Below are 16,415 nucleotides of genomic sequence, written 5' to 3'. Positions count from 1 at the left end.
GCATCCGACGCGTTTCCCCGGGCTGCTGACATTTCACCTCTTCGAGGACGAACCAAGCCCCATCTCCATAGCGGGAGCTTCCCTAACCAAGCCCCACCCGCGAGACTTACAGCGCCTGCCGTACCTGACCCTGTCTGGTCTCCCCGGTAGCCCTGGAGGGCGGGAGGGGCTCATTCATTCCTCTGTCCTCAGAGTGCAGCTCGTAGGGACTCCGCCTGGGGGCCTCTGCTGAACTGGATGACCCCTCGGGGGAAGCTCGGCAGGGAGAACGGCCTTAGTGATTTGTGGCAGCATCGCTTCCTAGCTGTACCTGTTTCTTCAGAGTTTTCGTCAAGATTAAATGGAAATCGGAGAAAGCCATTCAGTTTGTTTCACAGCCTCTGAGCAGCAAGTCCTCTGCATGTGCTGGTCCCTCTTCCGGAAACAAAGGCAAGTGATGCCTGTGGGCTGTGGAAGATCTCCGCGGACACAGCGGGCGATAACGTGAGAGTGTTCCCGGGAGAGGCGGGAAACAGGGGTGGGAGCTCCGGGTGGGGGGGAAGGGCACGCGGGCAGGTCGTGGGGGTTCCCAAAGGAACCGACATCCGAGCTGAATCTTGACAAGCGGCTGGAATTTCCACAGGTGGAAATGGGCCCAGCACAGGGCGGGTGAAATATGGGAGGCATTTAGGGGCTGGCCAGCAGTCCTACTTGGCTTGTGCACCGGAGCTTTGGGCTGGAAGGAGCGGCAGGAAGTATGGCTGAAAAACAGAGGTGACAGACGGACGCAAGGGAGGGCCAGGAGGCCTCGGCATCAGTTTTCTGGTGAACGGCTATTTCCTGGATGGAGCGCTCTCCGGGGTGGGTGGGGGCCTGGCCCCGGCGCCCTCCGTCCCCCGGTGCCCAGCCAGGCCGGGGCTGACGAGGGAGGGCGCGGGGGAAGGTGGCGGGGCCGCAGCTCCTCAGCGAAGCCTCGTCCGGTCCGCCAGGGTACGTCAGGCCCCGGTTTGCTCTCTCCAGGCTCCTCCACTTGAGCCTCTGGGCACCTGTCTCCGTTTAAACGACGCGCTCGAGGCCGTCCAGGAGCCCGACCGGCAGGCGGATGCGGGACGGGGAGGGACTGACAGCACAGCGCGCGCTTCCACTCTCCACCTGGACTGCGGCCGCCGCGCAGCTGCTCCCTCACCGAGAACGGCCCAACTCAGCGAGTTTTACGGGACTTGAAGTACACCTCAATGAGGCTGCTGAACAAAGAAATAAATACTTCGGGATGGGCAAGCTGCCCTTCGCTGGAGCGACGAGAAGCCGCTGGCGCTGCGCAAACACCGCCAGGAACCCGGGGCCGAACACCCCGGCGGGAGCCTTCCCGCTCCCGGAGCGCAGATTCCGGGTCGCTGCACGGCTCTCTTACGTCACCGCGAGCCGATCCCGGCGATTGGTCCTCACGGTTCAGGGGCGGGGCCCTGGGCGGGGCTTCCGGGAGCGGGCTGCACTTGCGCACTGCTGCCTCCCTGTCTCCGTGGTGAGAGGCGCGATGGCTGGGCCCGCGTGGATGTCCAAGGTGAGCAGGCGGCGGGGCGGCGGCGCGTCAGGGCAGCGGCGCGGCGGGAAGCAGGGTGCGCCCCTGCACGGCCGCCCTCGCCCTGTGGCCTGCGTGCGGCCGGCGTGTGCAGCTCCCCGACGGCGGCTCCGAGGCGGGCGTGGCGTCAAGGTCGGGAGCGCCGGCCGTATGGCCCGCCGCCCTCGCCTGGGATCTGCGGTGGCAGCCGTGCCTCCCGCCGGCCTGCGCCGGGCAAGATTCCGGGCCCGGGGCGCGTCCTGCCGCTGTGCGCGCCCGCGGAACCCCCGCCTGGAAGGCCACGAGGCCCCTTGCGCGTCGCAGGGCCGCCCGAGCCTTCGAGGCGGACCCTTCGTGGGGGAGAAACCTGCGACCCGGAGCGGTGGCCGCCCTGGCAGTCGGGGCCGGCCGGAGGGCTTCTGTCGCTCCCGGCTCCTGGTCGCTCCGCGGAATCCGGGTGTCCGCGGACGTGGTAGCTCAAGGTCACGGGGGTCAGTGAGAGGAACCCGGGGGTCTGTTCCCAGGGCTCAGTCCCGTGCTGCCGGCTCTGCGGCCAAGGTCAGCCGGCAGACGGTGGGCGCCGGGAAGCACAGGCGCTCAGGTCTGTTCCTCTTAAAGAATGGCCCCTGGAAATCTACCATGAGCAGTTGGTGTTCTCTAAAATTTGATGCTTCCTTTCTCCTTCGCTTTGAGTTTAAAGAGAGGTCCAGATACACAGTGATTTAACTGAGAAGAGCTCTGCACTGGAGTCTTAGGTTTAAATCCTGGCAATACCACGGATGGGCTGTGTGACCTTGAGCAGATCACTTAACATCGCTGAGCCTCATATGCCCACCTGCAGAATACCTGTACTTGTTGAGGATTAATGTGAAGGCACCCGGTACATGCAGGAGGGACACAGAAATCTGAACCCTTCCTAGCTTTCAGTGTATTTCTCTTGCAGTCACCAAGCAGACAGTGGTTCCTGGGCATCAGTGACTGTTTTATTCAGTGATTGGGTTCTCCTTTACCCTCTTCAGACCTGGGTTTGTGTGATGGTAACTTAGGTCACACTTGTTCCTGAAGGTTAAGCAGTGTCTGTGTCACTGCCTAAGCAGAATTCAGTCCTTCAGTCTCTGAGCTTACTCCACACGGAATTCACCTGTGGCTGGGACCCTAGGCCTTCAGGATGAGAGGCTCAGATGGCACTTAGAGTGGACGTGCTGGTAAATATGCCTCGCCTTTGGTATGGCCTGCAAGTAAAAGCCATATAGTTGGCGTTCAGAAGGTGTTGGATTGTGGAATTGGAAGACAAGGTTCTCTGGCGTGGATGCCCTGTGAGGCCTCTGACAGTCGTTTTACCTCTGGGGCCAGTTTCCCCCTCTAGGGATTGGATCAGAAGCCCCACAGTGATGGGGAGGGTGAGCTGGGTGTGGTGTCAGAGTGATCCCTCAACTGGGGTCTCCAGTTAAGGTTTTATTTAGGAAAAGGGATTTGCTGCTTAAATTTTTTTTTCTATAAGAAAGTTTATTTAGAGAAAAAAATAGGTTTCTAAAGACCTTTCTGGCTTTAAAATATTACAAAAGGCAGTTAGTTCTCTATCAGCAAGCATTTAAGGGGTGTAAATACATTGCTTTAGGCTGGAGTACAAAGGGAAATAAGGAAACAAGGAGTTGGATTAAGGTAGCCCAGGACCAGCTCTGAGCCCAGCCCTAGTCTCCTCATCTGAAAAGGGCCACTAATACCTAGCTCTCCAGGTTTTATAGAAATAAAATAATGTGATATATGTACAAACATATTACAAAGTAGAGGACAGTCTGTTTTTAGAAATCTTGTTTTACTTAAATTTCTGGGTCATTTTAATGACCTAGATGTGTTACTACCTTATTCTAAGATTACAAAGAAGGGATGACAAACATTGAAAAGACTGATCAGGAAAATCATTGCAAGTATTAATTAAAGCTGTTTGCTGGGTGGGAACTTGTCAGAGAGATGATTGAGACTGGCTGCCGTTTTCCCAAAAAAATGCAACGAGCACCTGCTGTAAGCCAGGCGCTGCCCTAGGCGCTGAGATACCACCATGAACAAACAGTAAAATGTCTGCACTCGTGGATTTACATTTTAAATCCATTTTTGGCCAGGTTTTTTGTCATAAACACTTGGGCATGTTCTGTATGAATGTCTTTCTCTCTTGGGGATGGGGAGAAGGACTCAAGCAAGTTGTATAATGTTGCTTGTCTCAGCATCACCTTAAATGGCCTCTCTCCCTCTGTCCCCAAAGCAGCCTTCTGCTCGTGGATGAATCACGTTATGGGATTAAGATTTTTGGCAGTGGTTTTGGCATGGAGAATTCTGTGGGATCAGGCCCTGTCTCTTCAGTCTGGAGAGGTGACTAGATGCAGGGTTGGAGAACACCATTCATCCCTTCGTGGCTGTCAGGTGGCGTCTCCTTAGCAGAGGCCGATATTACAGTGAAGGCTCAGGCCTTGTAAGAACTGTCTGTCCCCCAAAAGGAAGACTAAGATAGGATATGCGGAATGGATTTTTGCTCATGTATCTAGCATGAAAAAAATTTACTTCTTAAGTCTCTCTCTTTTTTTTTTACCTCTAAATCTCTTAAGGAATTTTAATACCTTTGGTCTGTGTACCCAATTCCTTTGATTATATCCTATATATTACAATGCAGTATGACTTTGTACCAGTTTTCAAGAACTGAGTCATTAAAGTTCAAAATAACCTTTTGAAATTTATATTTCTGGTGTGTAATAGCATTAAGTGGGGGAAGATGTTCCAGTGATAACATCTTGGTGTAGTGGGGTTACCAGGTGACTTCTCATTTTTTGTGTCTGTCCCCTGTGCCAGCAATTAACAATAAGCATCATGTTATGTATATAATCAGAAAAATAATTTACTTAAAATCCCCATTCTGTATGACATAGGTGTTACATTGTATCAGACTTTGTTAGGTTTTATTATAAAGTACAATTCCTTAATACTCGTGGGAGGAGAATAGGCACAGGGTGTAACTGAAGGAACACTGCACTGGGAGTTGGGCCTGCGGTCCAGCCCCTTGTCGTCCTGTGACCTCAGCACATCCTTCCTCTGATACCCAGTGTGATGAGTGCATTGGGCTGTGGGGTTAATGAGGATCCTTCTGGCTCTGACATTAGTGATAGTTTTCTCAGAGTATGTGTTGTTCCCCAGTGGACCCAGTGGTTAAGAATGTGGCCGTAAAACCTTCTAATTCATCTAAGAAAAATCCAGTATTTGAGCTAAAAAAATATAGTTTCACTCTACCTTCAGTATCTTTTGACAACTTGTATTCATAAAGTTGATTTTAAAATATACAACACTTAAGCTGTCAATGCAAAGGAAAACTTAATATTTGGGTTTTCAAATCTGAGAGAGCCTGCCACATTGAGCTAATATATGAGAAAGATATTCCTTGGAAGTTCTGAATGTACCTGTGCAGACTTGCAGCACAGTCAGCCATCACAAGTGGCTTCTCTCCGCTTCCTGCTATAGGCAATGTGATTCTGTAAGTGACCTTTCGTTGTTGATGTTTGTGTAGGTCTCTCGGCTGCTGGGGGCACTCCACAACCAAAAACAGGTGACCAGAGGCTTTGCTGGTGGTGTGAGTATGAATATGTCTTTTATTTTTTCCTTTTAGAAGTTTCTCAAGAAAGATGCTCTAACACATTATATAGCATTTTTTCTCCATTTATTTAAATTAGGGGAAAATTGGCCATACTTACCCAATTATCATATTTAATTATGGCTAATATGCATAAATTGTTAGGTCACTTGCACATCTAAAAGAATTATATTACGGCTGGCTCTGTAATGTCTTGAAGGAGCCTTGTTAAAAATAGAAATTCCCTTGAGCCTGTTACTTTATCTCACAATCTCATTTTGGTAAGACAGTTTTTTTCAAAACTAGTACAGGTTGAGAGAAAATTGTTGAGAACCTTCGAAACCTGCTTTGCATTTTTATTTTGTGAGCTTGCCTAAAAGCAGTAGAATGATCGCCAGCATCCAGCCGCCCTGTGGGCTTCTGCTTCTCCTGTGCAGTTCTGACAGGCGATCTGTTAGTCGGTCACCTACTTCTCATTAGATCTGCTGCTTTTGGAATTCCTAGCATTAGAGTTCTGTGCTTTAAAAGCCGATACCACATTTTTAGAGCATTCTAAGACCGTGGGTTAGTGACTTCCTATACGTTTATATTTTACCCCCTTCTTACGGATCTGACTTGGATTTCATTCCTATACTCCCATGTAACATCTTATTCTATGAGGCGTTTCCATTTACTTTCTGTACTGTGGGAGAAAAGTAGATTTTTTGATGACATGATAATTATTACTACCTGTTGGGAGAACAGGAAGAAGTCAGAGGGGTTTTCGGCTCTGTTGATGCAAAAAATGCAGAATGAGACTTGCCCTAGAAGCTCAGGGAGAGCTAAGCTAGCATTTCAAACATATTCTGAAGCTAATGAGGTGCTCATGGCTCTCTGCTGTTAATTTTCAGGCTGTCCACTAAAAAGCATTAGCCTGGTGGGGATGGGGTTGCATTTGAAAGAAATAAAAAGATTTCTTCAGATGTACAGAAAAATTCTGACACAATTAGCCTACCGGCTCAGAGAGTATCACTAGAGGAGAAGACCAGGGAAACTTGAATCAGTGATTTAAAAAAATGAAAAACGCAGGCAACTGGAATGGAAAAAAGCTGGGAACCATTGTTGGGCCAGACTGCTAGGTAGGGGGAGGATGGAGAGAGAAGGTCTGAAATACTATCTTAGCACATTTAAACCCTCACATTTCCCTTTATACTTTTTTATTTCTATGTTTGAAATGCTGGCTTCATTTTGTTTGAAGCCTTTGAAATAAGTCATTGATGTTAACACTGTAAATTCACCTGTCAGTCTAAGTACAACTCAGACTCTGCAGGTATGTTTTTTCCTGGTTACAAATAAACTGCTGAGTTCAGTTAGATTACCTTTGTCTTTCAGGAGCCAGTTTTATAGAAGAACTCAGAAAAATTGAGACACTCTCTTGATGTGAAGTCTGACTTTTTTCTGAGTGCCACAGAAAACCTCAGTGGTACTTTCTAAGTGTACCCAAAAGTGTTCTGTAAGACTGGGCAAGTGGATCCCAGTGGAGAGGAGTCCATGCCTTCATGAGAAGTCCTCTGCATTTAGTGAGAGAACATGGTTGAAAGAGTTGGCTCTGTGGTTATACAGGATTGAGTTAATGGGTCTTTTGTAGTTTGTCTGAAAAGAAATATCATTTGGGAAGTCTGCTTGTTAATTCATTTTTGTTTTATCTAGAGAGCATTACTTAAGTTCTTTTTAAAACCTCTGAACTCAGGGAAAGAGTAGAATCTGGAGTCTCTTGATTTTTGCGTCTGCTTGGATGAGCCTTTGCGAAGTAGGTCTGTGTTCTTGAAGGCATCTGGGTCTTGAGCCCCCTCCCACCCCCCCATTTCTTTGTCAGTGATTTTCTTTTTTAAACCTTCAAAAACCAGCTCTTACAGTCTTCTTTGATGATTTCTTATATTCAGGTTCAGACAGTGACTTTAATTCCAGGAGATGGCATTGGCCCAGAAATTTCAGCTGCAGTTATGAAAATTTTTGATGCTGCCAAAGTAAGTGGGCTTAAAACATACATTAAGCGACAACTTGTTTTCTAAGCCAGGATGCATTGTTCACATTTGCGTGCGGTTGGTGAGTGCTGTTTATCGCTCTAGATTTTCCCTGGCTGTGTTCACTGCCGAGGGCGTCCATTAGCCGTAGTCAGAGTGCGGCTGTGGCGTTCTGGGCCCTGGAACCCGGCCTACTTTAAACCCTTCAAGCCCCGCCAGGCCACTTGTCTACCTCCTTCTGCCTTCCTGCCGGAAAGAATAGAATTGATTATTTCAAAAAACTACATAGGCGATTTTGAAAGACTTAAAAATGGAATTCTGATGTGGTATTATCATCAAGTATGGGGTAGTGATTATTCTAAAGCCTGACCATCAGTCCGGGTAAAGATTTTTTAAAATACTTTTGGTTTAGGAATTTAGAAAACCTGGACTTTGACATGATGCTTTATTATTACTGTTTACCGCTGCTTGGTGAGCTGTGTGAGATTGAATCGCATTGTTGATACCATCAGCTGGAGTTGAGGAATTCGATGAGTTTAAACTGTACTTACACTGTTTTTCTATATGAATTTCGAATTAAATCTCCTACAGAGGAAACGATGCTTGTACAATAGCAAATTCCCCCTGTGACCTGAAGCAGGGTCGCTGTGCTCAGCTCTGAGCGCCTTGTAAGCAAGGACCCTGCCACTCTGAGCCCATTTCTAGCTCGCGCCCAGGCGGTGCTGGCTGCCTGGTGTGCACACACCGAGGATGTGAGTGGAGGGAGAGGGTGACACTGGTTTATACCTTAAAACTGTTTCCTTCCTAGGTTATATAATGTATCTTGTTTATTTTTAACAGCTTTATTGAGATGTAATTCGTATACCCTACAGCTCACTCAGGGTACACAGTTCAGTCCAGTCTTTTTCATACATTCACAGTTGTGCAGCCATCACAGTCTAATTTTAGAATATTTTCATCACCTTAAAAGAAACCTTATGCTCATTGGCAGTCAACCCCCACCCCAACCTACCCCTTCCCATCACCAGCCCTGGGCAACCACTATTTCTGTCTGTAGATTTGCCTGTTCTGCACATTTCATATAAACAGAATCTTATATGGTCTTTTATGATTGACCTCTGTCACTTAGCATGTTTTCAAGGTTTGCTTGTGTGTCAGTACCATGTAATGTTTCTGTGAACCTTATTTCTCCACTCCTTATGAATTTCTAATTGCAGTCACGTTAAGAGTCGTGAGAAAAGTGAGCAGGTGGCAGCTGGGAGTGAGAGTGATGACTGGACGAGGGTCATGTGGGGAACCCTCTGGCACGCTGGAGAGTGGCATCTCTCTGTGTGTGCCAGGAGCTTCCTGGACCCTTGCTGTGTGTTTTCACCAGTGCGCTTGTAACTGTAGCGTGAAGGTCAGTTGCGTGTGAGTCCTTCCAGCTCACTGCTCTGTGCTGTGGCACCTAGGCGCCTATTCAGTGGGAGGAGCGCAATGTCACTGCCGTCCAAGGACCGGGAGGAAAGTGGATGATCCCTCCAGAAGCCAAGGAGTCCATGGCTAAGAACAAGATGGGCTTGAAAGGTAGCCTCGAAGTGTGTGTGGTGGTTGTGACTGATTCCGTCGCGGGGTCCGTTTCTGACTGGCACCTCTGAGCCCTGTGAGGCCTGCTTCCTAAGGAAGGCACCGACTAACTCCCAGTAACACGCTTAGCCTTTCATACTGGGACGCGTTTTTTCCCCAGTACAACATAAGTATTGTTGGCCAATGTCCAATCAAAGTATATATTTTTCTTCATCTAGATTTTTTTTTATGTAATTTTTTTCATTTTTATTATTACCTTGATTAGCATATGCTTAAGGCCATGATTCAGAACAGCATGTGACTGACTGCAACACAGGCTTTAAATCCAGACAGACACAGATTGCTTTTCATCCTTCCACTGCCTGTCTGGGAGGCTCGAGCAAGTCTCTTACTCTCGGTTTTATTTTGTTATTCTTCACTTGTAAGTAAGGTGATGGAGTTGGTACTCATAGGACGGAGGTAAGGGTCACAGGATGCCAGGCAGCTTCCACGCTTGGTCCTTGTTACCTGCAGGAAGGTAGTGACATTCCAGAAAGCTTCCGTGAAGGGTATCTTACTGAGGGAGAGGGTAGTGCTGGAGGCAGCACACATTTCACAAGGTGGCTCAGATGATGATAGGTGCCCTGGGAGTGCCCAGCTGTGGCCTCCTCCATAGTGGGAGAGCGCCAGGCTTGGACATAGCCCCCACCTGCCCTCTCAGGGATGCCTGCCCTTCTCGGTTCATAAGCACTCGTGCTGGGCATGCTGCACAGCCACTTCATGTCCAAAGAAAGGATCCTAAATACAGCCCTGATGGAAACGTGAAAAAAAAAATTGGAACTTCAAATGATGTTATGTACTTGTGTTTATAAAGAAAACAGGAGAAAGGACCAGAACGTATCCTGTTGTCACCTGGGTATTCTTCATTACAGGCCCTTTAAAGACCCCGATAGCAGCAGGCCACCCATCCATGAATTTATTGCTGCGTAAAACATTTGACCTTTACGCAAATGTCCGGCCCTGCGTCTCAATTGAAGGTTATAAAACCCCTTACACTGATGTAAATATTGTCACCATCCGAGAGAATACAGAAGGAGAATACAGTGGGATTGAGCATGTGGTATGTTCATTTCAGATACTTCTATTCTCTTAATTATTTTATTATTTTATTCTTAGTTGGGTTGCTTTCTGTGTGCTTGGGACAGTTGTTGAAAGTGTCTCCCAGAAAGGGTTCACCTTTACCTCTGTGAGATGTGGTGTTTGTCTTGGTCCCGGGCTGCTGGCCGCCAGTGCTGCTGCAGATGCCAGGAGGAGCAGACCGTGGTTCAGGGCACGGGGTGGGCTGTGCCCTCTGAGTTTTGAATCCTCAGCCCCACCCATGTGCTCTCAGGCAGGTGACCGTCTCCGTCCCTCAGCCAGGGAATGCCTGCCTCGTGGGGCTGGTGTTTCATTGACCCCACTGGCCTGGCATATGTGTGATGCCAACCGCAGTAGTTGGCACCCTGCTGCGTACCACTCACAATCCTGTCCACACGCTGCCTGCTCCCTGTGCCGAGTTGTCGCCGTGCCCTTGCGGCTCGGCGGGACTGCCTCTCTTTCAGATCGTGGATGGCGTTGTGCAGAGCATCAAGCTCATCACCGAGCAGGCGAGCAGGCGCATTGCTGAGTTTGCCTTCGAGTATGCCCGCAGCCGCCACCGGAGCAGCGTCACCGCGGTGCACAAAGCCAACATCATGTGCGTCCATCCCTGCTGGCCAGGGCTCTGTCTTCTCGGGGACAATTCTTGTCTCCACCTGCTCATTGAGTCCGGATAACCTTGTAAAATAGCCTTCAGACATTTCCCTTGTGTTGTGATGTGTTTAATGGGCCTCAGTGGGTGCATGAAGCACATTTGGAAGGCGCAGAGGTTTGGGTCCTGGAAGCTTGAGGAGGGGTGAGAGTTAGACGAGAAGGTGCTGGAGACCCTGGGTCCCCAGAAGCTGTGGCCAGTCAGCCAAGGCCGTGCAGACCGGAGGGCAGGGTCGCGTCTTAGAAGTGGAGTGGTGGGAGTGGCTGAAATGGCTCCATGCCCAGGGCCTTAAATATTTCCAGACTAGCTGTGTATTTTTCTAGCAGTTTAAATTTTCCTAGTTGAGGTCTATTAAAGGCCAACCCCAAATGTATAAACACGTCTCCTAGCATAAAAAAAGTGTTGAGCATGTAAAATAGTGAAATCATTTAAATAATTGAATATGTTTTAAAGCAACTTTAACATTTCTTATTAACAGATAGTCTTAATTCTTATTGGACAACACTAAAAATACGGTCTTCTTTATTAGGCTCAAACTATTGTATTTTTACACTTTTGTTCTCCCAGAAGTATCCCTAAATTTTGAATTTGCATCTTATTAACTACCTAAAATATTTTATTGTAATTGAAGTTCAACATCTTGGCTCTGGAACTTAAATTCTTGAACTTGCTTTACTTCTCTGATTTGATCTTTTTCTGTAAGTCTTTCAACTATTTTTATTTGATTGAATACAGGCGAATGTCAGATGGGCTTTTTCTGCAAAAATGCAGGGAAGTTGCAGAAAACTGTAAAGATATTAAATTTAATGAGATGTACCTCGATACTGTGTGTCTGAATGTAAGTATGTGTTCCCGCTTTCCTGCTACCTTCACGTTGTCCCGCGTGCCCACAAGGCACGCAGCCTCCATCTAAACAGGCAAATGCATTCCTTGTAGATGGTCCAGGACCCATCCCAGTTTGATGTTCTTGTCATGCCCAATTTGTATGGAGACATCCTTAGGTGAGTCTGGTCGCCCCTGTGTAGCCCATGGTTGTTAACTGTTCTGAAATAAGTTGTGGCTCACACATTTCGATCAGGTTTTACAGAGCGCAGTGTTGGTGTGATGTGCATCCTATCCGCTTGGGTGGCCACATGTGGGTGGCCGTCCTCCTCGTTTCCCTCCCGGCTCAGGACTGTGGCCCGTCAGCCTCAGCGCCCTCTTCCTGTCCTTCACACGTTTTGTTGGCCTGTTGATTTCAGGGTTGTATTATGTGTAGCTAGGTGGGTAGATGGTCATCTTTACAAATATTTCATAACTTTTGATATAATTTCAGCCTTACGGAAGAGTCACAAGAATGGTACAAAAAATTCTGGGAGCCCAGGTTCCCCAGATGGCATCAGACTTACTCTTTCCTCCCCCCTGCCCTCCCTGTCTGTCTTCGTCCCAGTGTCCAGCACACACGTGCTGTTGACCACTGGGTGACATTCTGCGCCCACTCTCTGCGTGCTCTGCTGAGGGATGGGCGTCCCCTTCTCTCCTTACTTACCTCTGTTGGTTGGGATGTACAGTTTCCATTTCCGTCAGTGGTTCTGCCCATCACCATCATCACATACACAGATGCTCAGCTCGTCCCGACTTGGCTGGGGGCGCCCTCTGAGCTGCCTCCTGGGTAGTCCTGACGTGACCCATCATTGCTTTCCAGCACCATGGGTGCCTCGGGCTCGCTTTCCTGACTAGTCCTGGGCTCAGCTGTTTCTCCGGGAAGCCCTGTTTCCTTTTATTGTGGAGAACAATGTAAAAACTGAAGTTTGGATGCTAAGTGAGATGCTTATTTTTCAAAAGCTCCTTTGAAATGCTTTCTTTGCAGTGACCTGTGTGCAGGGTTGATTGGAGGTCTTGGCGTGACACCAAGTGGCAACATTGGCGCCAACGGGGTCGCGATCTTCGAGTCGGTAAGGACCCGGTGACATCAGAAGACTCCCAGTCAGTGGCATGAGGGCCCGGGGCTTATCTGTATGAATATGTAGTGACTTTGAGCTTTTTTAGGTATTGAAAGAAAATGGTGCTTTGTTTAGGCACAGGAACCTGCTTTTTTCATTCATTTCCCTCTTACTCATTTCATGTCTTTTTTATTATTTATTATTTATCTTTTCTTGTTAAAATACTTTTCCAAAAGTCGAGTAAGATTGTTAGTCCGTATTTTTGCACTTGGAAGGCTCTTGAGGTCTTTATTTTCTGAGGCTTCACTTCTAGGAGCCGTGCCTGGGGGACTGGGTGAGCAGCTCTTCCGGTACGGTTCCCCGTGCGGGAGGAGGGGTGGTTCCAGCCTCCCGGAAGGGGCTGCTGGTCCTCGTCCCGCGCCTGACCCACCTGCGCCCGTGGCAGGTTCACGGGACGGCCCCTGACATCGCAGGCAAGGACATGGCCAACCCCACAGCCCTCCTGCTCAGCGCCGTGATGCTGCTGCGCCACATGGGACTTCCTGAGCACGCGGCGAGGATTGAGGCTGCCTGTTTCGCTACGATTAAGGACGGGAGGGTATGCTAGCGATCGCTCTGTGCTTGTGTGGGGTAAAATGCGTTTTCCTTGCATTTCATCCACATGAAGGGAACAGGTGACGGTTCTCAAGGGGCCGAGGAATTTGGGGCCTCCTGAGTGGACTTGGTATGTGTGTACACGCCGTGCACTTCCTGAGGGAGGGCCCACCTGTGCCATCAGAGAAGGGTCCGAAGCTCAGGTAGACATCGGGGTGCGGTGGGAGTCGGCCAGCTCAGGCCTGCTTGTCCTGCTAGCTGTGTGATCTTGGCCAAATGTGTTAGTTTTCTGGGCAGCTTTTCTTCCTTTCAGCAAATGTCAGTTGCATGCATTATGAGGCGTGAGCATTGTAATATGAGGACCCAGATTAGGGCTCAGGCCTCAAGAAGCTCAGGGTCTGACAATAGTAGGTGCGGAGGGCCTGTAGTCTGGTGGTGGAACACATTGTACCGTGTGTCTGTAATACAGAAGTGATAATAGTGGCCAGCATTAGCTGATACCTACGTGATTTTATGTTCTTTACATATGTCATCTCAGCTGATCTTCTCTACTACTCCATGGGGCAGATACTTAGTTAATCCCATTTAATAGGTGAGGAACCTGTGGCACAGAGAGGCTAAGTCACTCGTCTGTGGTTGCACAGCTCCTGAGTGGCACTGTGGGCTTTGTTCCCCATCCGGCTTCTTCCCAGCAGCTGCACTGTGTCCACAAGCAGCTGTGCCCACAGACGGTTATTCTGAAGTGAGGAGAGGCAGGGGTCATGGCCTTGTAGGCCAGGCCTCAGCCTGACCCTGAGTCTGAGGACACCTTCTCTTCTGTAGTTGTGGTGAAATATATGTAATTTAATGAGGTCAACTTTAACAGTTTTGAAGTGCGCCATCCGCTGGCATTGAGGACATTCACACAGCTGTGTGGCCAGCTCCCCCTTCCTCTGGGCTTTTGCATCTTCCCAGCCTGAGCTCTGTCCCCGTTAAAGACTAGCTGCCTGTTTCTTGCCTACCCCCAATGCTGGCAGCTGCACGTCTGCTCTCGGTCTCTCTGAATGTGATGACTCTGGGTCCCCGTAGAAGTGGAATTGAGTGATACCTGTCCTGTTGCGGCCGGCTTACCTCACTTAGCCTAATGCTTTAAGGTGGGCTCCTCCTCTTTAAAAAATTCCGTAATTTGAAATTACTTCTTTTGGCCAAAATACAAGAAATTCAAGCCTGTTTTTAGCAGTCTGATATTCATATTGAAGGGCATACGATTTTTTTTTTATCCTGAAACTGTAGTTGAAAAGCTGCTATAAGCCGGCAAAGCGAGGCCAGAGTCACCCAGGAACCTGTGATTGTGCAGGATGCAGTGGGGCCAGAGGTCAGGTGGATTGGGAGTCGGCTCGGGAGCGAAGGGGGGTGAGCTGGTAGAAGACAGAGGGGCTGGGTGGGAGAGTTTCCTTAAGGGGTAAGTTTAAGAGTTAGTGATTTAAATATTACTTTAGGATTTGTTTCTTGGCCTCCAAAAATAGGTCCAAATAAGTCATCAGGTTTTTAAACTTTAAAAATCCCTCAAGGGTTTTGTGAAACCTCTTGTTTAGATTGGCCTTCATTTTTATGTCCTTCATCATCAGATGTTTTCTTAGGGTGTGCTGTGTGAGCGAAGGGAGGATTTGGGGAAGTCTGCCGGCTTCCTTTGTAGCGAGAGCGTCTTGTTCTTCTGAGGGCATCACTGTGCATGCGGTCTGGCTGGCCTTGCCCTGGGTTCCTGGGGCGGGCGGGTGGGCTTCACTTTGCAATAAGGAGTAAGTGGAGGAGCAGCTGGGTACCTCGCTCAGCTGGGGCCTCACTGCGGGCTGGAAATAAAAACCCTTGGTTTGGTTCAGTGTGTGGGTACATTCTTATTTTTGCTTCTTCCTTTTCTCAGAGCTTAACAAAAGATTTGGGAGGCAACGCAAAATGCTCAGACTTCACAGAAGAAATCTGCCGCCGAGTAAAGGATTTAGATTGAGGCGTCTGCCGGTGGTGTTTGCATCAGTCACTCCTCATGGACACCGTTTGACGCTACATGAGAGCGCCTCTCGCTGTGTGTGCATTTTGCTTGCTTGTTTCTTGACAGAGTACCTTTCTAATCCTTGCCTTTTGCTTAACAAAGTCTGTGCAGAGGACACGGGTGATGACCGTAGGCCTCTTTCAAGGACTTCCCAAGTGCTGTGTTATTTATTAACTGTCCATCTGAGATACATCTGTCAACTGTAAGTGGACTGTATCATTGCCATTATTAACCATTTATACATCAGTTAAAACAGTTTGTCTCAGCTGTAAATATGCAGAGTTAATAAGAGAAATGTAACTTTTTATAGAAAAACCCTGATTTCCTTGGTTTATGAAAAATGTAATAGAAATAAAACAGAATATTGACATCATGGCACAAGACATTCTAACAGGTACAGGAGAAATTTTGTGGGAATGTTCACATTGTAAACAACGAATATGGTGTATTTCTTAGTGACGAGGAAAATGAAGACATATTTGTCCTTTACACAGATTACTGAGTATGAATGAAGACTTGAGATTTAAGGAGTATATAATGAAAGGTGATCTAATTTCTGTTAATAGGAGGTAATATATTTGGTACTGCATAGTTCAATTGTTATCTTGACATTTACTGTTCTTGGTGAGAGCTTTTAATGAAGTGAAGGGTGGCACTTCCTTTTTAACGGACACACACTGAGCTTCATGTGTAACACAGCCCTTGAGCCGTCCTGACCCTGGGTGGGGTGTAGGGGTGACTGGGTACCTGCACAGCAGTGTGCAGGCCCCTGTTGACGTGGGCTGAAAACCCTGGGTCATGTCCGTTCTGGCTACCGTTGCAGAGGTGGGGCTGCCGGCTGCTGATGTCATATTTTAGAGGCTGCCCTTCCCAGAACACCAACCCCTGCCCTCTGCCCCATAAGAGATGGGATTGGAGACTGGAGCAGACCCAGCCTGTGTCAATTCCAAAAATGGTGCAGCCCTGGGGCTCAGGCTCAGCTTTTGACCTTTAGGCCCCTCCTTTCCCTGTCTGTTCCCCGCCCCCAGCACGATTCTTCAGTCTTCAGCAACGAAGTGCTGTTTTCATGAGCAGCCGCTGTGACGGCACCTGGAGGCAGGCCTGCCCTCCCTTGCCCCTGTGCAAGGTGGACCTGCGGCCTTGCATGGTGAGCCCTGATTACGGTGTTCTCAGCAGCAGGCACCCTGTCTGGGTGTCCTTGTAGCTGTGACCAGACACACAGTCTTGTACGTATTTTACTTACAAGCTTCCGCATCCTTTGCTTTACTGGACCACCTAATTACCAGTGATTCTTGGATTCACATTAATAAAGGATCCGCACAAGATGGACGTGGTTTCCTGGTGCTTTTGGTGGTTTTGGCTCAGCTGGCTGCCAGGAGTGGCCGC

At 48.5% G+C, this 16,415-nt stretch overlaps 1 protein-coding gene across 3 annotated transcripts; it reads left to right on the top strand.

Moving 5' to 3' along the window:
* The first annotated feature begins 1,046 nt into the window (after nucleotides 1–1,046).
* IDH3A (isocitrate dehydrogenase (NAD(+)) 3 catalytic subunit alpha) lies at nucleotides 1,047–16,354 on the top strand. Of its 3 annotated transcripts, none has more exons than XM_037013592.2 (11): nucleotides 1,049–1,540; nucleotides 5,088–5,126; nucleotides 7,073–7,156; nucleotides 8,605–8,719; nucleotides 9,631–9,818; nucleotides 10,300–10,433; nucleotides 11,223–11,325; nucleotides 11,424–11,488; nucleotides 12,337–12,421; nucleotides 12,855–13,007; nucleotides 14,904–16,354. In XM_037013592.2, the coding sequence occupies exons 1-11, from the start codon at nucleotides 1,082–1,084 to the stop codon at nucleotides 14,985–14,987; spliced, it is 1,509 nt and encodes a 502-aa protein (XP_036869487.2). In that variant the 5' UTR covers nucleotides 1,049–1,081; the 3' UTR covers nucleotides 14,988–16,354. The 3 variants fall into 3 exon arrangements, with proteins under 3 accessions (XP_073083387.1, XP_036869487.2, XP_036869486.2); XM_037013591.2 differs by having other exon boundaries at nucleotides 1,051–1,540; nucleotides 5,088–5,150; XM_073227286.1 differs by lacking the exons at nucleotides 8,605–8,719; nucleotides 9,631–9,818 and having other exon boundaries at nucleotides 1,047–1,540; nucleotides 5,088–5,150.
* The last annotated feature ends 61 nt before the right edge of the window (nucleotides 16,355–16,415 follow it).

This window comes from Manis javanica, chromosome 18 (genome assembly GCF_040802235.1).
Source record: "Manis javanica isolate MJ-LG chromosome 18, MJ_LKY, whole genome shotgun sequence".
Classification (NCBI taxonomy): domain Eukaryota; kingdom Metazoa; phylum Chordata; class Mammalia; order Pholidota; family Manidae; genus Manis; species Manis javanica.
The sequence above is the reverse complement of the archived record's forward strand: the minus strand, read 5'-3'. Positions and strand labels throughout refer to the sequence as shown.

Bases quoted from the DNA above. Each gene is read 5' to 3' on its own strand.
- IDH3A (XM_037013591.2), top strand. From the start codon at position 1,082: ATGCGGGACGGGGAGGGACTGACAGCACAGCGCGCGCTTCCACTCTCC. The intron at 7,157-8,604 runs GTAAGTGGGCTT...TGTGGCACCTAG, and splicing joins AAATTTTTGATGCTGCCAAA to GCGCCTATTCAGTGGGAGGA. The intron at 10,434-11,222 runs GTGCGTCCATCC...GATTGAATACAG, and splicing joins GTGCACAAAGCCAACATCAT to GCGAATGTCAGATGGGCTTT.